We start from the raw sequence: 24687 nt of genomic DNA on the forward strand, positions 1-24687 counted from the left end.
GGGAGGTGGGGGGGCTCCTGGGCCTGGGTTGGGCTAAAACAAGCCCATCCGGGGAGGAGGTGAAGCCGTCAGGTGAAGCTGCGCTCGCCCCCGTGCCTGTCCCGGCGCGGCCGGCTGCAGGAGGCGGGTTCCCGGGTTGGTGGCTCAAGCGGAGGGGCGCTGGGTTTGGCCCCGGCTTTGGTGAAGATGCGGGAGGTCTCCCAGAGTCACCGGGGCTTTGGAGGACGGAATCTTTGCCTCGCAAGAAATATTCTTTGGCCTTTTTGAGAATTTAGTGCATTCTTGCTTTTTTTTTAACTCTTTGTAATCGATGACTGTTAGCTTAGTGCCTGCACTATGTTTCCTATGTATAATTTTGTTCGAGAAATAGCATTCCCTCATAGCTTTTTGTCTTGTCTTTCAGGGAGGGAGTTGCTTTCCGGTAATAGTAAAGGAACGTGATACTGAATGAAAATGCACCAACAGCATCCTCATTAGTTGGAGCCTAACTCTTTCTGCTTAACGTTGGTTTCTTTGTCATCAGGTCTGCTAAAAAATGACAGAATATAAACTTGTTGTCGTTGGAGCTGGTGGTGTAGGCAAGAGCGCCTTGACAATACAGCTAATTCAGAATCACTTTGTGGATGAATATGACCCTACAATAGAGGTAAACAATTTCATCTTATACTTTTTGTGAAGAGAGATTATCAGTAATAATGGTAGTTATTTACTTTTGGACAGTTACCACAAAAACATAGAGCAAGCTTTGTAATAAAAATAGAGTTCAATAAAAAGAGTTCAAAGATAATGGTCAGCATTGGAGCAGCATTGGTGAAGAAATTGCTTCTTGATCTGGTTGTGGAACAACAGCTGCAGTAAAAAATTAACAATGTTGATCAACTAAAGTATGATGTTAGTTGCCATGTTTGGTGGACAGTTTGGATGGATGTTTTCAGGATCTTGGTGACAAACTATTTACCAAATTCACTTGAAAATGCTTGGCAAAACTCTTCATGGCTTTGTATGCAACCTCTAAAATGTGACTTTCCTTTTTGATATTAAGAAGGAAAACTTGTAGTTCTGAAATGTATTTGTCAAGCTTTCTCAGCTCCTGTTGTTAGGATCTGTTTCACACAGTGTGAAATGTGTCCTGGAATGTTACAGTGAATACAGCAAAAATTTGGAGTCTTGTTTTATTTATTTTTTTTTAAACACACTGTGTGTGTTTCTGCATCTAGAAGAAATAAGATGGGTGCTGTAGTGGATTCTTTGAAATTCATGGCACAGTTCCTCAAAATCTGAAATTATATTTAAGCTTCAAAAGTTGTGATATTTTAAAGGTTTTTAATGAGCAGGCAAGCTCTGCCTTTTAAATATAAGAAAAATACTAGTGTTGTCTGAAATTTCCCTCTGGATCGTTAGATTTAATAACCTCAGACCGTATAAAAGGAGAAATGATATTATAATTTACCCAAGATCTGTATGTTCCCAGCACTGAAGCTCTGTAGCTTGCGACTTCGTTTATATGTTTATACAATGAGGCACTTCCAAGCTAACTTGAAGGAATCACAAGGGTTTAAATCTAGGCTTAAAATGGTGACTCGGAAAATGGCTACGTAGTAATTTTCAGGTAAACATGAGCGAAAGGAGCCAATGCCCTGAGATGGTACAAAGCTGTCTTACTTTGGTGAAGTACAGGCCTGAGTTAACATGCCTCAAATAGAAATGTGTTGGCTTGAGTTTGAGTTTACCTTAATGTGCCCATGTGTCTTCTTGTCCCTCTGTTGCATGGCCAAGTGTGTTCATGTACGCTTGCAGAAGATTTTGTAAATAGACCTATGGAGAGAGGAGAAGTGTTTGACTTGTACTAGGATAGCAGGCCTTTTAATTACTAAGATGTGAAATCTTAAAGCAACAACAACCCAAAACATGCTTAAAGAAACAGAAAACACACAAAACTCATTGAGAGGAACAAGCAAAATGGGAGTTTACTTTTTCCTGCAAAAGGAACTTTGGGGGATGCTGGTCCTTGTAATAATTGTTCATAATCTGGGTTTCTCTTACATTAGAGGTGTGTTTATGCATGAGAAAGCACTGTGGAGGTTCTATATCAGAAGTTGTCATATAAAGCCAGAACTGTGTAAACCATTTAGGAACACAAAAACTTAAATGCCAGTATTCCTAAACCACTTGAGGCATTTTGCTAATCAACAAGCTGAGTATTTTGAGGAATACCAAATACATTTTAATGTAAAATACTAAAATGAAAATACAGTTCCTTATAGAAAGAACCTAAAGTCCCTGAACTGTGGCTTTTATTCAGTAGTATGCAGGGTGACTGTAACACTGTGTTGTGGTCTGGAATCAATATATTCTTCTGAAAGAAAGAAAGAAACCTTTAACCTAATGGGTTTTACCAGTATCAACAACTTGTCACATCCAACAGTATCAATCTTCTGCAACTCCTACAAGTTCTTGTCTGAGCATTAGTTACCAGTTTTGTCTTGCAAATTCAGAGACCTTGAGGATGGAGACTGTATCTTCTTATTATGTGGCAAATCATCTTGTGTGCTCACGGTGCTATACATGTAGGTAAGCTTGTCGGGAAGAAATAATTCAGTTAATATAAGAGCGGTCTGTGATTTGGAGTGGCAGACAGGTTCTAGAGAGCTGACTTGCAATTGGGTTTAAAGGCTTCAGTCCTTGCCTGGGCAGAATCCCATTCAGTGGAGAAGGGTTGCTTCATGGTGCTTCCTGTGTAGATGCAGTTGTGGTGGTAGGGACTGATCAAAGAACAATAGCTGTAGAGTGTTTTTTATGCAGTATGAGGAAATAAGGCTAAAATTGCTTTGTCTGGTAAATAATAACAGTTAAGACAGTTCAGTAGTGCAACTACTATTGTTTCTTGCTTACTACTGTTTCTTTCATTGCCGTATGGCTGTTGCCAAAATACTAATTTTCCCTCACAAATAAATGATCAAGCTAAATATTTTGGGGTAGACAGAGAAAAGAGTTCAATGTTTGTTATCTGTAGTGGATTCCATAACTACACAGTTATTGAATAGTTCCAAATTTTTCCTGTGATTAAAAAAATGAAACCCAACACTTCTAAAATTCTTATGTTGTGAAGACATGATGCAGTTGAAGAGAGGAAAAAAATATACTAGTTACTTAATCACAGATGCATTTACAACATTAGTGTTGTTGCAGTTTTCAGTGAAATAGACTAAATGATTCAACAAAAAACTTGTTTGGAAAATGTCAAGTTTCATGGCCTGCTTGAGTATTTTATCTCCTTATATCTGAGCGTAGCAGATGACAGGGGGCAGGGGGAGGAATTGAGTGCATGTTTGGGTGGCTACTGTTATTCAAAAATACATACTTTATATGTGTTTCACAATTCCATATCTTATTTGAAGTAGATGTCCAAGCACAGATTTACAGCCAAGCGGTTTTAGGTGTTTTTTTTTTCACTGTATATCCACTAACCCTTGTAAATCTGGCCTAACACACCGAACAGTTGGACTAGTGCCCTCTGCTGGTCGAGTTTTGTTTAATCTTTACTTGCAATACCTTGCGTGATAACATAGTTTTAAATTTTTTTTTTTTTTTACAGCTTCAATATATTTTAGTGCTAAATATGTGCCATATTTTAAGTGTCCTAGAGAAAGAACAGCCTTCCTAGCTGCTTGTCAGAGGTTTTTCAATTGGATTAGCAAAATCTCCTGCCTGATTTAGGAATACTGATATTTAAGTCCGTGTTTTTAAATGACCTATGCACTTGTGAAACTTCCACCAATATTTAGTAATAGTAGCTGTGACATGTTAATATTGATTTAATATTAAATCACTGGTATAATGGATTTTTACAAAATAATAGTCACTCGCTTAGATGGGATTTATTAAGCAGTGGGTTTTTTTAGATAAATTCCGTAGGTAGCATATAGCTGAGATTTCATATCAAATATTCTTCTGAACAGATGGAGATGGAATTATTACAAAAGATTTTTATGGCTTGTGAAAGGCCAATAAAAGCAAGTTAAGTGATTAATGAAATTAAGACTTTTTGGTATATATATGCTGAGTACGTATACTGGGGAAAAATTGCAAATTCATATTTGAAGTCATGTAGTACTTTGAAATTTCTAGTTTGCATTTGTTTTTACTTAATAGCCTTACACTGGATGTTTCTTCATTGCATTCATTACTCCAAATTTTCCAATGTGCAGTAAATCTACTGGATTTTTATAAATGATGAAATGTATTGATTAGAAGGTTGGTTTTTTTCATTGTTGAAGGGGAGTCTGGCCACTTGGGTTCCGCAGTTGCATTTTGAAGCTGAAGTGCCACAAGCACTATAGTGGCGTGACTTGCTTTGTGGCACATCCTACATTCTGTTTTGCAGGACTTGGTAATTTATACAGTATGGTAACACATCAATAAACAACTTTTGTCTTGGGTATGTTTACACTGATATTCACCACAATGAGGGTGGGGGTTTCAGTAGCCTGAGGTTTTAATGTGGTGCTTCAGTTTTCTTTCCTACAGTGACAAATGTGATTTCAGGTTTGATGTTTTGCAGGGGAGGGGAAAAAAAGGCAAAAGAGCAGAGTGTTTATTTAATTTCAGTAGCTTGGAAGGAAATAATAAGCTTGAAACTTCTCTCCCATGTCTGTCTTTTCTGTCCGCCTCAAATCCCCTTTCTAGTTGGTGACAAAATTTTCTCTCCAGAAGTGGGCAAAACAAATCTCAAAGCATTCCTTCTTGTACCTGTGCTGTGCTTTATGCTGGTGCATCTTTGCTACTGCTCCTACCATGGTAGGCATGCTAAAGCCAGCAGTTCTTAAAATTTCTTTTATTTTCCCTTAAAAATTATTTTATTTGAAGAAAATTACTTAAAGCTGTTGTTTAGAGCTCAGTTGAGTGGAATTTCTTTTCCTTTGAAGTGCTAAGATGTAAAGGAATGATGCAGGCTTTTCAAGAACTGTTTTTCATATTTTTAAACTAGCAGTCAAATTGCAAGAAGAGAAAATGAAAGCTTTGTAAATATGCCTAGTGTAGTGCTAGAAGTTCTACTAGTACTTCACTGTGAACTGTGATAAGAAGGTGTCATAGGACATGGAGGATCTCCTGTTGAATTTAAAGTGAATTGGAATAAAGATGCAGCATTTGGGGGTTTTTTTGTGTGTTTTTTTTTTTTTCCTTTAAGCAATGAAACAGAATATTAAGCTTATCTTAATACATGCTGGAGCTTGTGTATTTGTCTCAGCTGTATCAGTATTTAAACATGGCTTATATATTTTTAAGTAAGTTGTGTACTTCTTACTTGAATGCAAAATTTGCACTTCTCTGAAATAAATATTTCCAAAATCATGTTGGAAGTAACCTTTTGTCTTTAAGGTAAACAGTCAATACTGTTTTACCTGAGCCTGGATGACATTTAACAGTATCAAGATAAATGTGAGATTACAGAGTTTGTTTAGTTTAAGATACTGATTCTATACAATTATCTCCTGCTTGTTTTTTAGCGTGAGAAACAGGAAAGAAGAGAGCTTTTTGTAAAAATACAAATAGCTAGAAAGTGCACAGGAGTAAGTGTACGGTGCCTTAAATTGGCTACAAAGGAAGGAACGTCTTTTTGAATTCATCTTGAAGTTGGCTAGGTTGCAACTTTAATTCCCTTCCCAATGGCTTAGGTTCACTTCAGTGTAGTGTTAAAAAGAACAATACCCATATTGTGTTAATCTCTAGCTAAATGATCTTAAAGGTAATACCAAGATTTTGTTTATACTTTTAATTTGTTACAAGCACTGTTTACTGAGGATAATTCATGGCACTGCTCAATGACCTATTTTTAAAGCTTATTGTCATGGTTTTATTTCAAATATATAGATGTTTATCAAAAATAGAATTACTGGACTGGGAAAGTAGTGCTTATGTTCTTATTGCTAAAACTGTGTGGTTATAGAAGCCCAGCACCAAAAAGAGCTGTAAATAGGCATTAATATCTACTTGCTTGGGACATTGCGCAGATTTTAGCAGCTTGAATCTGACCTGAAAAGTTTGAATTGATGGCATTGAAATAATTTGTTCCGACGTCTCAGTGAACCAACCTATCAGGGCTTTATATGAGTCTGTGTTGGTCTGTCGTGGCTAAAAAGCTTGGACTTCAAATATATCAATTCAACTTTGATAGCTTAATAACAAGCATCATTATATGCACCTGCTTAGGCATACAAAACAAATTTCCCATCCCAAACACTGAAGGCTTTTTATACTTCATCTTGTTTTCAGTGGCATAGACTTTTGGAGTTGTCTTACTTGTGAATTCTTTCTATTTTATTATTTTGTACATTGTTGTGGCATAATGCTTTTGTAAACATCCATAGAATTAAGGTCAAATTTACTTTTAAAAAAATTTTGTAAATTGAGCAAGTTTAAGCAAAGCCAAATCTCTTCAAATTAGGATTACAAATTTCTTCAATTCTGCTATTAATGGAGACAAAGGGGAGATGCTTCTGATCTGGCTCCAATTGGTACTTTTTGTCCTTTTGTGCAAAATAAGAACACTGTCCTGTTTCTGTGTGTGTGCACACATGTACTGTTACTCACTGAAGATTCAGAATACAGACAAGAACATGTCCTTTCAGTGTTCTTTCCACTTCTAGATTACTGTATACATGTAAATACAGGACACTAGTTTCCTACTGTCATTTTCCCACCTGTAAAGTTGGATTTTAAATCTCAGCTGTTTTCAGTCATGCTCAATTAGTAGTAAACAACTTTAATGCCTTCTGAGTTATAGGTGTTTGAATCTTACTTGTTTGTGTTTAACCAAGGCTTATGTTTTTTTTATTTTCTTAGGATTCCTACAGGAAGCAAGTAGTAATTGATGGAGAAACCTGTCTCTTGGATATTCTTGATACAGCAGGTCAAGAAGAATACAGTGCAATGAGGGACCAATATATGAGAACAGGGGAAGGCTTCCTGTGTGTGTTTGCTATAAACAATACAAAGTCTTTTGAAGATATTCATCATTATAGGTGTGTATATTGAAAGTGAATCATCTAACTGTTGTATTAGGTGGATAGGTTACTTGCTCTTACGGTAGATAATAGAATGATCTCTTCTGAAATAGCGTCAAAGGGGAAATTTGCAAATTAGCCATATTGCAATTTATTTGTGCATTTGTAGGTCTGTAATTTTGGGTAATCTGAAAATCTTCTGCCTCCTTGGCAAGTTGGGTGGACAAAATATCTGAAAGGTCTTCTGTTATAAGCTAATGTGACTTAGAATTTCTGCCTGTTCACAGTGAAGACTTACCTAAAGGTGAACTCTGCCCATTCCATAAATAAAATTGTGTGTTAAGATGGAAAAACTTACCCAAGTGAAATTGTACAGACAATAATGTCAATTGTTAAATTTTGTTCTGGGGGTGGAGGAGAAATACCTGTGGAATGTTATTAGAAGACTAATATGTGTGAGCCCTAGTGCCTAAGGAGGGGAGACATACAGAAAATCTGAGCTCCAGGATGACCGGTGAAAAACAACCTGTTATTAGTCTCTTCACGTTTTCTTTCTTTTTTTTTATAATCAGTTAAAAATTTCAACTCATGCTTTCTTTGTCAGCTACACTAATATAGAAATAGAAGCAGTCTCTGGCGATTACCATACCAGATCATTTATGACTTAGTAACTTACTATTATACTGAGTTCTCCTTTGGTATTCTGATAGAAGGCAATGCAAATCCCACCAAAGATCGCTGAGTTTAGTGGCATCAGTTTAAGATTAGTCCCAAACACGTACTATTAAGCTATTCATAGTTAGGCATTGATAATGCTGTCAGATCTATGTTGCTGTATGGTGGAGGAGTGTTTTGCTATCAGTATTACCCATAAACCCAACATTTACTCCTAAGCTGAAGTTGCACATTTTTGTTACAACGGGTGGGATTCCATGACAGTTCAAGGTAATTGAAGTCAGCAGGTGCCACTGCCCTGATCGCGTAGTTGTGTTTTCTCCTGTATGCCAGCAAGTCAGCTCATTTGATTGTGCGGTGCGCTGATGTGAGTGGCTGAGCAGGCAGGTGCCTACCTACAGAAATAGTTCACTACTGGCTTATCTCCTTGGAGCATCTGTGAGATCAGGGGAGTACTGTTGCACATGAGGGGCAAAATTGTTGCTTACTAACCCAGGGAGGGATCAATATTGAGAATGTGTGTGGGCGCTTTCTTTCAGGACTGTTTCTTTTTTGTATTTAAATTGAGCTAGCCAGCCTTTCTATAAATTTCATTATGTATAAAATGGTCCATTTGAATGTATTTGTACAGGTGACTTTAAAAAAAAAAAAAAGAAAAAGAAACAGTTAAGAGTTAGCACAGCAGGGATGACAAATTAAAAAAAAATCTTAGAAAAACTAAACTTTTCTTCATTATCTAACCAGATTATTACAAAAGGGTTTCCTCTTGTTGTAGAGGAAGAAGGGAAAAGTAAGATAGATGTTGATGTAAGGGGAAGAAGGAGCATAAAAGCTTTTTTGTGCAATTTTTGTTTTTAAAGAGAGCGAATTTGCAGATTTGCATAACAAAACCTACTCAGTTTATTGCAAAGAATGTTGTGAGTTGAATGCTGGAGTTTCAGCTTTGCATTTACACACCTCTGGATGACCTTGCAGACTGAATCTGAAGGCTTATAAATAAATAACTGAAAACAGTGATTATATTAATTAAGAAACATACTGCTAGATTATTTGGGAAGGCAAAAGTAATGAAATTAATGATGATGATTATTATTATTTGAGATTCTTGACAAGTACATCTAACTAGTATTTCAAGATGCTTTCTAACTAGTGTTTGAAAGGACTCCTTTATCAAATTTCTCTTTGTAGAGAACCAGACCAGTGGTCTTCAAAGTTTAAAAACTCCTGACTAGATGCAGAGTTAGTAATGCTGTCTTGAATTAAAAAAGCAACCCCCCAAGACCAAACCAAAATTGAGACAACAGGCATAGTGCTTTTGACAGTGTTCTGTCTTAGCAAATTGAGTATTATGAGTGCTGAGTATGAGATAAGTAGTAAGCTTCTTAGGCTTCTTCTGGCATTAGCAGTTAAAAACTAAAAACAACAAAAGAAAAAAAAGTGTAATAACATCAAAATCTATAGTAGTTTGCAAAATGTCAACCTCTTATTTTTTTAAGTAAGATAAACTTGATGGTGACAGGGTTGGTCAGTTTATTTTTTGGTGACTTCTAGTAGTGTATGTGCTGTAAATTATCATAAAGACTGATGTTGGAATCTTAGTTTAATTTTTTTTTAATTGTTCTAAAATATACCGTGTAAACTACTGATACCTGTTAAATACAATCTGCCTTTTTTTTTTTTCTTTTCTTTTTAGGGAACAAATAAAGAGAGTTAAAGACTCTGAAGATGTCCCAATGGTGCTAGTAGGAAACAAATGTGATTTGCCTTCCAGAACAGTAGATACAAAACAAGCTCAGGACTTAGCAAGAAGTTATGGAATTCCTTTCATTGAAACATCAGCAAAGACAAGACAGGTAAAGCTCAAAACTTACCAGATACAAATGCAGAACGCTTGTCTGAATCAATCATGATGTTAATTATTCTAGGCATTGACAATTGCTTGGTCATATCAATAGATGTATTTCTTCAGAGTGGAAATTATTGTGGTATCTCTTCTTTCTGTCAACTCATTGACAACTGGTAATTGTTTATTAATGAGTGATCCGCTTCAGTTGTGCAAACTCAAAGAATGAGACCTGGCCTGCTATTACTCTCCACTGTCAGATGGTTGCAGCATTATTAACATTGTGATAGGTTTTTAATAGAACAGAAAGCACTTCTGCTTAGAGTTGAAATGTTTTTTTTCCTCAGCAAGAGGATTAAGCAGACAAACAGCTAATTAGTTTATTCTGTTTTAAGTCTTTTCATTAATAACAAAATGAATTTTTCTTTGAGGCATTGATTCAGTATTATTGGGATATGCTTGATATACCTTTCTATAGCTAAGCAATTGACCAAAAGTCTTATTTGAAATCACTGGATTCATTGCTTGTGTAAACTGATACTATTCTAAGACTTTAGAGCTCGCTGTTGGTTTATTGTACCCCACTGGTAGAGGTGAAAGAGACAGCCGTTAGGGTCCTTCCAGTGCTTCTTTCAGGGTTTGCTAGGACAAAGGTGCACACAGTGGTACATCTGTGTTTGCAGGAGAAGATAAGCTATACAGATATAGGTAAAACTGCATTGGTACTTCTGGAAGAAAGCATTCTTTTTGAAAAATGCTGATTTGTATTTTTTCTTTTAAGTGTAAAGACTTACTACCAGTACAAATCTGGCCACTCAGGCCTGATCTAATAACTCATACTCTGCATAATCAGAAGTGTTATGTGCAAGTTATGAGTCAGGAATTAGGTGTAGCAGAAGGAGGCAAATAAGAGCAGAATACTGCAATCTGAATAACTGCTCAGTGTAACTGCTGAACAGATTTAGCTGCATCACTTGGCAGAATTTCCTCGTAGACAGTACGTAAGTTATTTTTGGATATAAGAAATTAATATTTTATTAGTGCAAATTCGCTACACCCACCCAAGTTTCTGACAAGTTGAAACCTGGACTAATTAGTAAAACTTTACAGAGGAATCAAAAGGAATGCTAACTTTTGGCAATAGAGAAAGTCTCAGGATTAAAAAAACAGCACTACACAACTTTAACGGCTGAGAAAAAATTAGGTCACAAGAGTGTTCTGAAGAATGTGGCATGTAAGTGGACTGGATAATTACAGTGTTCTTGTTTGGAAGGTCCTGTATTAGTGGCTGTCATTGAGATGTCAGGATAAAAAAACTCTAAAATTATATTTGAGGTTTGAAATAATAGTTCTGTATTAACATCTAGATTTTACTTTGTTCAGCTCGTTTTATAGAGCATTGGGCTTTATTGAGGAAATATTCCTTTTGCATAACCACTTTTAAAGTATGTTGATACAATGGGGTATTTTCAAAGATTTGATCTCACCAGCCCACCTGCAGTTTACTCCTGAAAGTAGCCCCACCATGCCTAGTCAATACAAAAATCACATGCTCAAAAGTCACCACTCCTGTTCAGTTTCATGATCTTTGCTTACAAAGTAGTACCTGCTTTTTTAATCTTTCAGAATTTTAAGAAGTCTTCCAGAGATGTGTACTTGTTTCAGAGGTCAATAAATCATATATGAGCTGTCATTCTGTAATTTGACTGTTTTTATCAGTGCTTATATTTCTGGAGAAGCCAACTGAAATGTTATAGAAGGGATCTGACTGTTGGCTTTTGTTTTTCAAAGCTGAGCTTCACGCTCTCTACAGATAAGGAGTCCCTAAAGGTATCTCGTGGATTTTGATGCCCAATAGACTCTTTTGAGAATGTTGGCTTCTAAGAGTTGGAACCACTAGGTGTGGTTGCTGATTCTTTTTGCGGTGCTGTTCATAACATGCTGCGTTATGAAACGGCTTCATAAGATGCTGTGTTAATAAAATATTTCTGAGAAGACAAAAGGGAATTGGAGGAATAACCTGATCTTTAATTACAACAAGATCAACTAAATATTTGTATATGTGTTTGTGTATACGTATACATTTACATATTATGATTTTTCAGTCACTCTGTCATATATAAAAAATATGTGCATATATAAATATCTTTTTCCAAAGTAACTTTTTTAATTAGGGTATTCAAACTATTTAGTGAGCTGCATGTGGCCCATGGACTATACTGGGCATAATTCAGTCCTTTGCTAAAAACAAATTTAAAAAGAAAATCTGTTCCTCTTTGGTTACATGCAGAACTTCCAAGTATGAACAGATGTAGCTGGTGGTCTGGTAACTTCTGGAGTCTGTAGAAAGTCTGACATGAATATTTAGAAGTAGAAAGCTTCTTTTCCTTTCCTGTATGCACCTCCCACCACACTGAAATGTAAGCACTAATGCCCTGGTGAAGGGCCCTTGCCATCTTCTGGCTTCAGCCCTTCCCTGTGCAGCATTTCTGCTGGAGCTCAGAGAGAATCAGAAAGGTTTCTGGGGCAGGAAACAGGGGAGATGGAAATGGAAAGGAGTTGTCCATGTAGTCTGTTTTGATTGCCAAGACACTTCTTTTAAATGATGGCATTGTATGCACGTGCAGAATGGTATCTCGGTTCCAACTAAGTCAGTTTTTAGATTTTTTCAAAAATTCATAGACAAGATAAAAAATAGGAAAAACACTGAAATGAAGTTGCGGGAAGAAGTTGTTCTAAAAGTTAGTGTATTTGTTTTTATCTGGTTCTGACTGGCAATAAAGATGTAAACCTTAACTCACTGCGAAAAGGTCATGTTTTAAGCCAAATCCCTGTATGGATTTTCATACAAGTCATTGAGTTCATCAGGGAAACAGTAGCTTAATGGACCCTACAACTTGGGTATAAGTCTACAGACTATTAATTTTTTCCTTAGACCACTGACTGAAATGAATATAATGTAATTTATGAAAAATAAGATGTAAACACATGTCGATACTGGTGCTTTTGTAAGGCATGTTGCATCACCTACAGTCATCCTTTCATCATTTTTATGCAAAAGGGTAGGAATTTCTTAGGTTTATTTTGACAGCTGTCTTTGCTTTTCTCATAAGCTTTAAATTCTAATTCTTCCTTGTCCATATGAGCATATAGCTCCCAATATTATCAATAGCATCAGTGAGAGAGAAGAGGCAAACTTGATTTATCCCCACCAAGGCTGCATCCTGTATTTACTGGGCTTCCGTTTGCCTGTGAGTTACACAAGGAGAAGCTGTAAGGCTGTACCCCAAATGTGGTTTGACTGTTGGATTTTGTTTTCTTCGGAAGGTTTCAACTGTCCTGCTAGCATTGAATTGAAAGGAAAAGCAGATACGTGGGTATTATTGCAAGAGTAGTACAGGATTCCCCAAAGCGTTAGGTCTTGTTGAGAATATATATGTAAACACCCTTTTGAAGTGTTTAATGAAGAAGCTGACCTAAATCACAAGGATCAAAAAGCATTATAGCTATTTCAGCTGTCTGATGTACAATAGTTTAGGTCCCAAACTTGTGCCGAAAATAAGTTGAGAACCTGCGCCTGGTCTGATGAAGTAATCAGTGCAGTATTTGCAGAACTTCATTCCTACATCTCATTTAAGATTCACGAAAAACTGATAATTTAAACAGTTTATTTGAACCAAATTGCAATTTTTTTACAGATTTGTCGTATCTATTTAATTATATTGTATGTGTTTCACTCCAAGCCATTTCTAATGTAGACCGTGTGTACAGGTTCCATTTGAAAACTTTGTTTTCAGTTATAACTTTGACAGACTTCACAATGTTGGTTGAGTTTTTTTCATGTCACTTGTTTGTTATAAGGTAAAACTTTTCCAAAAATGTTAGTCCTTCCCAAGGGGAAAAAAAAAAAAAAGTTTTGATAATGTTGAATCAAATTCTGGTACCCAGCTTGTCTGCTGAGTGACTCCAGGATGCTGAGGAAACGGCTTTGTTATTTACCTAATGCAAAAATGAGTAAGTGCAGCAAAAAAGGGATATATGTGCACAGCAGGTGAAATTCAGGTAGGACAGACAGCTGTAATTCTGGCATTTCTAAACTTTGGAGTGATTAACTTTGTAACTTGAATCAGGATTTTGTGCAGTATTTAATAGGAATTTACTGATGCAGGTCTGGTATCTAACCATCATAAGGTCACATGATCAGCATAACACCCCGTCCCTCCCCAAACTGGTGGAGGTTCTGCATGTGTCTGAGTTGTAGTAACTGTTTCCAACAAGTCCTTTGAAGTATGTCTGTTTTAGAGACAGAAAAAAAAAAATAGCCTAAACGTGACAGGAGCTAGTAGATTTTTGCAGGTTTGTGTATTTGTCAGCATTGGCTAAAATGACTTTCCCGCTACAAAATTTTATGTTGGGAGTGCTTTTACGCAAGTTAGTAGCATTCTTTTTGTTCATGTCCTCAGGAATAATTTTGATTTTATTTGGCTAATGGTTTTAGGAGACCAACTCGACAAAGTGTATAAGGGTGGACACAGACCGCTTTTGAGATGTCAGGGCTAATTTTCATTAAGCATCCTTTAAGCACTATTTACAGAAGCAGAACAGGAGTCAAAAGAATCTTGAAAATGTTGCCTCAAGGTCATGAGTTCTTTGGGCTGTTAAAGTAAATATCAGTTTAGATTTTGAAGTTTTTAATATCTGCCAAAGGATATTTCTGCTTCCAGTTCTGACAGCTAACGGAACTGCTTAAGCATATTTTAGATAATGTGGTCCATGTTCACTTAAGGAAAAAATACTGAAGACTCTTAAAAGAAATTGGTATTAAAATGACTTAAGTTTATAAGGCTAGTGCCTGGCTCTTTAAAATGTCACTTTGTGCTAATGAAATTAGCAAATGTGTGTCTGTACAGATTTTCTTTCAGAATAATTTCTTTCAACAGGATTCGTAAGACTGTTCTTGGTGGTGGCAGTAGTAGCAATTTCTTTCCTCACTCTGTGTCTCTCCCTCTCTCTGCATTGCTAAAGCAAATTGCAGCTCATATTGGTGATGGGAAAATTGGCAATAAACATTGACTGAAGAATTGCTGTCTAATTATTCATGTGGAAGTTCTATAATCAAATTACATATTTCTACTGCAAAACAGTAGATTTGCAAGAATGTTGATTCTTGTACAGCCTGTGCTTTGGCAGGTAGCAGCTCATCAATGTTTACTGTTTCCTCTTCAGGGATAAACTTCCATTGCTTCCAGGAAAACATGAAAGTATGAACTTTACTTGTTTTTTGCTGGTTTTTAATGGCTTTCTTTACATTTTGAAAACTCTCAGACCTGGAATGTAAGACTTGTCAACTGGTTAATACATCCTAACACAGGGCACATTATGTATAACAGAGAAATACAATCCACAAAATAAATCTAATTCATTTAATCTTAAAATTCAAGTGGCTGTAGTTCAGAAGAACCCTCAGATAAGCTGCAGTATGTTGAGAATGTCTTCAATGTGATAACCCATGGCATGCAAAATGACCCAGTAACTGTGGCAGTAAATGTTAGCTATTTTTGTTATTAGATGCATAATATGAAGATGGCTTGGAGACGTAATTTATGGAAAATCTGCCTTATAAAGCCCCAGATTGTGCATTTGGGTAGTAATAAAGTTTTGGGGCGTAAATGGTTGTACTTGTTTCCATGATCATCAGTCTGTTCTGTTTTTCTTTTCAAATGCTGACTTTGTATTAAATTAACAACCCTCTTGATCTGACTGAGGAGACAAGGAAATGAGATTGACAGTAAGGCAGAGGAGAGATTTGCTCTCCCCTTTAAAAGCTGCAGCTAAACACTTTGCACCCTGTTATAACAAGAACATCCTCATAGATTTATCTAAATTTTTAAGTTTATGCACAGATATACTCAGTTTAAAATAAAGGATGTTATAACTTAAAGCTGGTTCTGTACCTCTTTATCTTGTATTTGGTTAAAGATCTCTTCAGTCCTCATACTTGTGTTGTTTTTTGGGTTTTTTTTGTTTCGTTTTGGGGGTTCTTTTTTTGTTTCATTTTGTTTTTTTTTTAAATTTAAATGCTTATGGTATCATCATATCCAAGTGGCCTAAACACAGAGCCACAGAAAGGTAGGATGTGAGGCCAGATGAAGCAAATACATAGCTCTGTATCATCCCTGGAATAGCTGAAGATGTCTCCTCAACCAGAGAAAGATCTGAGCAGAACAACTTCACAGGCTTGTTGAACTTAGTTGTTATTATAGGACCCTTGCGGTTGCCTTAGTCTGGCCCAGAGAGGCCGGATGAGGTGTGCCTTGTATGTTGATGTGCACCAACCTCTTACACATGGTGATAATGAATGTTTTGCTCTTTCTGCATGGAAGAATAACTTCAATAATTACGATAAGTAATTACTTTGGAAAGTTACTCTGAAATGTACTTAAGGTGCTTCTTAAAAGCACTTTGTTATGACTCAGGTATCCCTTTTCCTAAATTTAATAGAGTAGTGCTTGCTGGGTAAAGTAAGAAGCTTTAAAAATGATATTGCCCAAAATTTAGTATTCTTAGAAGATTGTATTTCTTTGTAACCTCTTAGGAAATCACCTGATTAGACTTTTTCTATACTTTGTTAGTTTGTTCCACAGATTTTTGCAAAGAAAGTACACCTTCTTAAATCAAAAACAGAACATAAATGAACTCACTTTTCTTTGCCTGCCCAAACAGTAACAGGTTTTCACTTTGACTAAGAAGTTAAAATAGATGGCTCACTGAGTGTCTTTATAAGTACCCCCCCAGTTACCAATCTGGGAAAGTTTTGTGCCTTTTAAATGCATCCATCCCCACAAAAAAAGTGTGAAAAGATTCAGTAACACAAGTGATATTATTTTCAGCATGGTATGCAGTGGGAGAAAAAAAGTTTTGTCGAAGTGTTACCTTGCACATATAAAAGGAGGGCTTGAAGCATAGCTATTCACCATGATTGGCAATCAGTAAATTCTGAGTGTGTCTCTCTTACTTGCATTAAGAAGTATTTATCAAGCAGCAAAGGTGCAAACCCAGCATTTTAAATATATAAATGGAGATCTGTATACTTCTCTCAGGTAAAGCTCATAATTTCAGTGGTTTTGTTGTGTTTTTTTTTCCCCTGCTATGGGTATCCCAGTATGTCACAATTGTTAATGAAGCAGTTTTTAAGGAGTTGTGTTTTACAATGCAGAGAGTGGAGGATGCTTTTTATACATTGGTGCGAGAGATTCGTCAGTACAGAGTGAAAAAACTCAGCAAAGAAGAAAAGACCCCAGGGTGCGTGAAAATTAAAAAATGCCTTGTAATGTAACAGGGTAAGTTTTACAAATCACCTGCCAAATGAAAATGATTGTCTTGCAAATCAGACATTTTATGATTAATTTATGTCATAATTTAAGATATAAAACCAATCAGATTCCAGTATAGTAATCCTGAATAGTATTCCTGGCAAACACCCAAGTAGTGTGGATTTGCTTTGTTTCATGGGTTTTGATAAATAGATTAACAAGAAGTCTTTACTGCATATCAAGTTCTCCATCTGTGAAACGGAGACCCAGTTTTGTGTGTGAAGAAGTTAAAAGTTTTATTGCAGATAGTATTGAAGTGAATATTGATTGGACTTTCAGGTTGATTAAGTGAGGGAAGAGGGTCATAACATTTATAGTCCTTCTCAGATGCAGAAACAGGAGGTTCCTAATCGAGCAAAGCAGTATGTAGCTGGCATACAGTATTTCTTAATTTTCAGGCCTTTCCTTATGCCATGCCATTTTCCCCTAGCTTAAAAAATTCATTCTTATAGTTTCCAGAAATACATTAGTCTTCCTTTTTTGTCAGCTATAATGCCATGAGTGATCCAGATTTGGACAGAATGGTAGGGTTTCAGTTTTTTTGAGGGCCTTTACAAAGGCAGGGGAGGGGAGAAGCAACAGCAAAATAAAACTGGAGAGAAAAAAACCCAACAAAGCTACCCCTCACCCCCAAACAACAACCAATAGACAAGTTGCTGCAAAATTGTTGTTTTGGGCACTCCTGTAAGGAAAAAACAAAGATGAGGCGGACAGGGAAGAAGAAACTGTGATATGGAAGAAGTGCTAGGTGTAAATCATTTCCAGTGCTTTTTGAACAAACCATAGCTCCTGGCATTTATTACTGTCCCATTAATTCTTTACCTCTTACTCTGCCACTGCAGACGGTGGGTTGTTACTCCTAATGTAGTTGTCCAGCAGGAAGATGACTGGGAATTTCCCACTGTGTAAAAGAAAAACCGTTTGCTTTTTCAAGGTGTTTTTTCATACTTCAGAACATCTTGCAGAGAGGTAGTGAAATCTGACTTGTATCCTAAAGAGACTGTCACAACTGTATGAATGAATAGTCACAACTGAATATTCCATTCAATAAGGGAGTTTTATTCCTTTTTCTGGGGAACGGAGGAGAAATTTTGTTTCAAATCAGTTTTTACTAGATCTGCTCCGGCTATTCTCAGCTTTTAAGTGGACGATGACTGCTCTGAGATTAGTCTGTAGATGTTTCCTTAAAAAAGATACTTTGGGATACTGTTTGTAGCAAAGGTTTCCTTTGCAGGAAACTGGAAACTTAGTTTCGAAGCTCCCCCGGCTTGCATCCAAATATCAATAAAATTGATGCCATCAAAATACCTTGTTATATTCTTTCCTAGCTATCAAAAAAAAACAAATAATAGTAGGTTGACAAGATTACTTTTGATGAGAGCAATATGAATTAAATTGCTTAAGCCTCCTTCGTGTAGCCTTCTGAAAACCAACTTTGCTGTTTCTTGCAGTCTTACTAACATAGCCATATCTCAAAGTAGAATTTCTTTTTGTATACAAGGACTTTATAGATCCTGAATTCTGTCTGCTTTTCCTCTCTGTGGACTTCCCTGGGAGAGTGAGAATGGGATGGTGGGAATTGTGGTTTTCATTATTTTTTTCAGTGGAAGCATCTTTTCAGATTTTAAGATTCTTTTTGATGGCTCAGCAAAGATATGCTTTCTTTCTACTAGTTTCCTGCTTTCTTTTTGCCTATATGCAAGAAAAGTATAGTTTGATTTTGATGGATATTGTTGGTTGGGTTTTTTGGGTGTGGGTTTTTTTTTTCTATACCCTATTTAGAAAATAGTCTTGGATATAAGATTCTTGAACATCAAGAGTGTCTGCTCAGAGGAGGAAACATTTGTCTTTACACTTAAGTGAATTCTACATAGTATTGATAGCCATTTCAGCAACTTTGTGTTTAGGAGGTTAAGCTGGAGAAAGCATATTCCAAAATTATTGTGGTACAGCTGTAGTTCAGTAGTGATTCTAGTGTAATAAGAAATCTGGTATTTAAAACAGTCTGGCTTGTGTTGCTTTCCATTCAGTAAGAAGTTAATGTATTATTTCAGTCTGATGTATAGTAGATAAGCCAAGGAGGGCAGCACCTAATGATGTGAGTCTTTCAGCTGGGATTTGAGACTTTGGAAATAGTTATTGTAACACAGTTTTCAATGACAGACAGTATCTATTTTCTTTTTTTTTGCCTGTGGATAATCAAATTTGATGGTTCAGAGTGTTTTGCTACCTCTTGGAATATTCAGTTTATCTTTCTGCTGCTTATGGGATGCTTTCCTAGTTATATTAATGTTGTACAATGTAAATTAAAATTTTAACTACTTGGATTACCTACTGTTAACTGCTGATGCTTTCCAACAGGTTCATTACTTTGCCTGTTAAACAGTAAAGCAGAAAGTACATAATACCTTTTGCTCAGTTTATAATTTCCAGCTATCAAGAAGAAATTTCTAAAATGCAGTGTAAAATCCTCAAAATATCTTTCTGGAAAGCACAAAAGATTTACATAAAAAGCTACTATAATGAAAAATTTCTCTAAGGTACAAATTAGATGTTTAGATAAGGCAATTCAGATTGAGCTGGATTAATATTAAAATGTTTGAATTATGAAAGTTCATTAATTTCTAGAATCTTGATAAAAACTAGTTTCATAATTTTTTTCCATGGTACTACTAAAGTATACTAATATATTATCCTCATGACTGATAGATACATGTGTGTCCATGTATGTAGTGTTGTATTTATTAAAAATAAATATGTAATAAAAAGACTCACGCAGTTTAAAACTTGTTTAAGGGTCTGTTTGGTCCTCAAATCTCCAGGAATTTCCAGTTCCTTATAGTTCAGGATTTCTTATTGATAGAGTCAGTTTAGTTGTCCAGTCTCAAAGATACTTGTAGCCATGTAACTAGATATGCCGACTTCTGTGTGGTCATGGGACCATGTGGTGCTCCAAAGAGAAGTTGTAGCCAGGAGCAGGCTGTTTCTGTGGGGACTGTTCTGATTTTTCTGTTCTGTTTGCATTTTCTAGTTGCCCTTTGGAAAATTAGGTGCCTGGAGCAAGCTCCATCAACACACTTTTATTGAGGCAGTGTCATGTAGTTCTGAGCATGCACAGTGAATTTTGAGGTTTTAATCCTGAGCCTGGATGTAAAGAGCTCATTCAGTACGTTTTACGCTTTCCACAAAGCTTGCATACAAAAACCGTATTGTTAGAGGGAGGAAGGTCAGCTGCATGCAGTCCCTTCTTACTGAAAGGAGTAACTAGAAAGGTTGATCGCCTTTGATCTTACAGTATTGATGCCTTTAGGGACCTTCGGTAAGCAGAGTATCCAGTACTTACATTTAAGTGAAATACCTCAGTTTGAGTTCTCCAGTTCTAATTCACAAATTTTCTAAACGTTGTTTTGTATGTCATATCATATTCATTACCTAAATTTTAAGAGGAATTGTGTCAGGACCAAACTACTAAATACATAATTAATAATATCAAAGGCTTGATCTACAAAGGTGTAAATGCAAGGATGAAAGCTAAGTCAGTTCCCTAATATTTTGTAACATGTGCTGTATTTAAAAGATCATCACCTTACTAGGTAGAATAAAGATTTCAGCCTTAATTGTGAAGTCATGTGTTTAAAGGCCCATAATTGTTTCTAGATATTACTTTGTACAAGTTATTTTCTCTGTATTTATTTTAAAACCAGTTTAATGAGGGAGGGGTGCTCATTTGAAGATGTAAATTGCATTTTTTGTTTAGTATGTCTCATTTGAAGACAATGCTGAAAGCCAGTGACTGTCTTCATAATGATTATTTTTCTAACACATTAATGATGAGTGTGAAATATTGGAAGGTAGCTTTGTAAGGAAATGTGAACAGTCTTGTCGAAGAATATTGTGCAGCTGTTTTTCTTATACCATTCTTGTGTTCTGAGAATGAAACTAATCTGTTGTGATTGATTCTTAATGCTTTCCTCCTAGCTGGCTGTCTGAGATGAGAACTACAGTAGATACAGTTTGAACCATCACTACTTCTAGATTATTTCAAATGAATGTTGCTAAATGTTCACTTTATGTATTAATGCTGAAGTTATAAGGAAAATACACTAGCTTTCAGTAAAATAATACCAAGCATTTCTAATTCTCAGAAGATTCATGGGGTACGTGATCTTTTCCAGAACCAAGGCTACTCTTATGTTAGGCATGCTCCATCAATTTTATATTGATCCATAATATTTTAAAATGTAGAATAAGTTATTTGCAAGTGTATTTTGTATATTACAAGGCCTTGCAAAAGTGTGCTATTAGTATTGGGGGGTAGGCTGCAAAGGACTTTGATCAAACATCAGTTATTTGTAAACATTTTACAAACTTGAATGTGACGGTTTTAAATAAATTTAGCTTATACCGGGAGTGTTGCTTTGTAAGTGAAGCTATTTAACAGCTCACTGTTGTTTGGACTTTCCATATTAAGTTTCGTCACCATTTGGTGTTTGACTGAAACAGTAATGAATTGGAAGATTTTTTTGGCTTTTTGTTGTTGTGCTTTTTTCAGAGTTCACTTTCAGTTCTTTTACTGAAGTAGGCAGACAGGAGTAAACAGGGACTGTTAATTTTTATTGGCAGCTTGAAGGCAAACTAGCTGACAAGAGGTAGGAGGGAGGTGATTCTTCCCCTTTACTCCACTCTCGTGAGAGCCCACCTGGAGTACTGCATCCAGCTCTGGGACCTCCAACATAAGGAGGACGTGGACCTGTTGGAGCGAATTCAGAGGAGAGCCACAATGATGGTCAGAGAGCTGGAGCACCTCCCCTGTGAGGACAGGCTGAGAGAGTTGGGGCTGTTCAGCCTGGAGAAGAGAAGGCTCCAGGGAGACCTTATAGCGGCCTTCCAGTACCTGAAGGGGGCCTAGAGGAGAGATGGGGAAACACTTTATCAGGGAGTGTAGTGAGAGGACGAGGGGTGATGGTTTTAAGCTGAAAGAGAGTAGATGTAGATTAGATATGAGGAAGAAATTGTTTACTGTGAGGGTGGTGAGGCACTAGAACAGGTTGCCCAGAGAAGCTGTGGATGCCCCATCCCTGGAGGTGTTCAAGGCCAGGCTGGATGAGGATTTGAGCAACCTGGGCTAGTGGAGGGTGTCCCTGCCCATGGGAGGGGGGTTGGAACTCGATGATCTTTAAGGTCCCTTCCAACCCAAACCATTCTATGATTCTATGAAGCTGCCTGCCAGTTGTAAGGCTAAATGTCTAGACACAGTTGTGGTGCAGTTGGCTGCTGTGATACATTAACATTATATGACTATTTTTGATCTATCTAAAAGATAACGTAAGGAATAAGGCAGTGAAGAGTCAAGATCATTTTTTTTATCTTCATGGTTTTATAGCTGTCAGTACTCAAACTATTAAGTGTAAAGACTGACTGAGAACATGGGTACTTGCTCAGAATTTGGAGCAACCTGAAAGCTAGGCAGTAGTATAAACTATATCACATAAATAGGTTGTTACAAAGTATACCGTGTAACATTGCACTTTATAAGGGTTCATATCAGGCTTTTAGATAAGCTTGTCTCTTTTGACCAGAGTTAATTTTTGTCAGCTACAGTTACCCCCTAAAAAATGAAAAACTACTCAAATGTGAAGAAATGTTAGCTTTTGTGTCTGTAGTTTCACTGTTGGAGCCATGGATTTTTAAAATGACTGTACATGATATAGTACCATAGATAATGTGTCCTATGTGTCTTTAACTATGTAAGTTGAATAGAATGATTAATCAAATCATAATTTGTGATTGGAGCGTGGGATTGATTTGATTGATTTGCATATGTAAAGACTTATAAGACAGTGGTGTGATTACTGTATCAGCATGCCTGAGAAATGACCTGAATACGTAGATTAATCATAACTATCTCTTTGGTATTGAATTCTTGTTACAAATATTTGTATTTATGTTTTAAAGCTGCATGTAGATTACTAATGCATAAACAAAGCTAACGATTCACTATTTTATTCTGTGGTAATAATATACAAACTCATAATCTAAATGTGTGGTACCTGTACTTTTCTAGTTTGAGGTGGGACAACCCGTGCCCTTTTTGAGATGGAGAAGAGGGCAGTACACTAAATTGTTTTCCTTACCACATTAATAATGGAACTGGACTTATGGGGTATCTGTTGTCAACCCCTAGGGTCACCTGCAGGCTGCTGTTAGCCCAGTTTGGGGAACAGCTGAGAAAGGACACGCAGGTGCTAGCTCTTGCTGGCATCAAAACAGTTCCTTCAGGTTGTTTCAGTGCCCCCCAGAACTCAGGAGAGGAACACCCTGTAGCCAGGATTAATTGTTCAAGCAGTGGCAGCCCGTTTGCCAAAGCTGCTCTCCTGCAGGTCACTCTGCCCATACACAGTAAGTGTGGTCAGATGTGTTCCTCCTATGACAGGAGACAACGGCAGTTCCCCTCATTCCATCTGAACATGTTCTTCCCAGCACACCCCTTCCCGAGAAACAGGAACGCCTGAGAGGACCGTTGCCCTGGCAATTCCTCCAACCCACAGCCTGCTCAACGGGACATTATAAAAGCCTCAGAAGGGAAAAGAGAGTGTCACCTCTCCTGGCAGGCAGCAAAACAGACTGCTTGCTGATTGAACACGCTTTGCCTGATCAGGTCAGATGAAAACAGGCTGCACCTAAGCAGGCATATAAGTCTGTTCATGTGATCTTAATGTGTGCATGTATTTATCTTTTCAGGGTGTTGATGATGCCTTCTACACATTAGTTCGAGAAATCAGAAAACACAAAGAGAAGATGAGCAAAGATGGTAAAAAGAAGAAAAAGAAGACAAAGACAAAGTGTATAATTATGTAAATACAATTTATGCTTATTCTTAAGAAGTACTTAAGTAATTTTTGTACATTACACTAAATTATTAGCATTTGTTTTAGCATTACTTTACTTTCTGCTTCATGATCCTGTTAGCTTTACCTGAATGCTTGTTTTAAATGACAGTGGAAACTTCATTCCTCTTAAAGTGCCAGTATTCTTTGACTGTTGGTTCTTGAACTAGCAATGCCTGTGAAAAAAAAAAAAAAGGAAAAACAAAAAAAACCACACTCACAAAAACCTGAGAACTGTCTTAGGGCTTTTTGGTGCATGCACAGTTGCTAACTTTCTATTTTTCTTACTGATTGTGAACTTCTGTTCTGTGTGCAAACCAAACAATGAAATGATGCTCTACACATTCTAACATACCCTTTAATTTTTTAGTTTTCAAATCTGGTTGGGAAGAAGGACTAGTTAGCAAAAGAGACTTTCATTTCAGCCTTTCTTTTCTTTTAGACTGACTGCAATATAGAGAGACCAGAAGCCTTTATAGTCTTCCTGTAGATTTTGCTTCTAGGCATCTAGTCTTGTAGCATTTCAGATCACTTTAATGAATGTAAAGATAAAACTTTCACAAATAAATTTTTCACTGCAATTTGTCACGGTCTCTCCTTAAATACTCTATTTTTTCTATAAAAAAAAGAAAAATTAAAAAAAGACAATAATGCACATCTGGCAATGGAAAAAGTAAAAGTTCTAATTAGGTTGATTTGCTATTGTTAATGCGTTGCTTTAAGACTTTCACTAACTTTTTGTGTCTGAAGACCAAGGTGAAATCCTAGCTCTCCTGACCCCCAGCGGCAAATCTTTTAAGCAGCTTTGTTCAGTAGGTACAGGATTACACCCTTAGTGTCTCTAGGAAGTACTAGAAAGCCTTAACAGATAAGTTGATTCAAATTCTTAGGTTAATTCATACATG

General features: G+C 36.6%; 1 protein-coding gene across 2 annotated transcripts; it reads left to right on the forward strand.

Annotated features, from left to right (window-relative positions):
* Window positions 1-400: 400 nt before the first annotated feature.
* On the forward strand, window positions 401-24419 carry KRAS (Kirsten rat sarcoma viral oncogene homolog). Of its 2 annotated transcripts, XM_010075877.1 has the most exons (6): window positions 401-646; window positions 6844-7022; window positions 9373-9532; window positions 16739-16854; window position 17196; window positions 23637-24419. In XM_010075877.1, the coding sequence occupies exons 1-6, from the start codon at window positions 536-538 to the stop codon at window positions 23751-23753; spliced, it is 684 nt and encodes a 227-aa protein (XP_010074179.1). In that variant the 5' UTR covers window positions 401-535; the 3' UTR covers window positions 23754-24419. The 2 variants fall into 2 exon arrangements, with proteins under 2 accessions (XP_010074179.1, XP_010074180.1); XM_010075878.1 differs by lacking the exons at window positions 16739-16854; window position 17196.
* Window positions 24420-24687: the final 268 nt, after the last annotated feature.

The sequence above is a fragment of the Pterocles gutturalis genome, unplaced genomic scaffold (assembly GCF_000699245.1).
Source record: "Pterocles gutturalis isolate BGI_N339 unplaced genomic scaffold, ASM69924v1 scaffold2573, whole genome shotgun sequence".
Lineage (NCBI taxonomy): Eukaryota > Metazoa > Chordata > Aves > Pterocliformes > Pteroclidae > Pterocles > Pterocles gutturalis.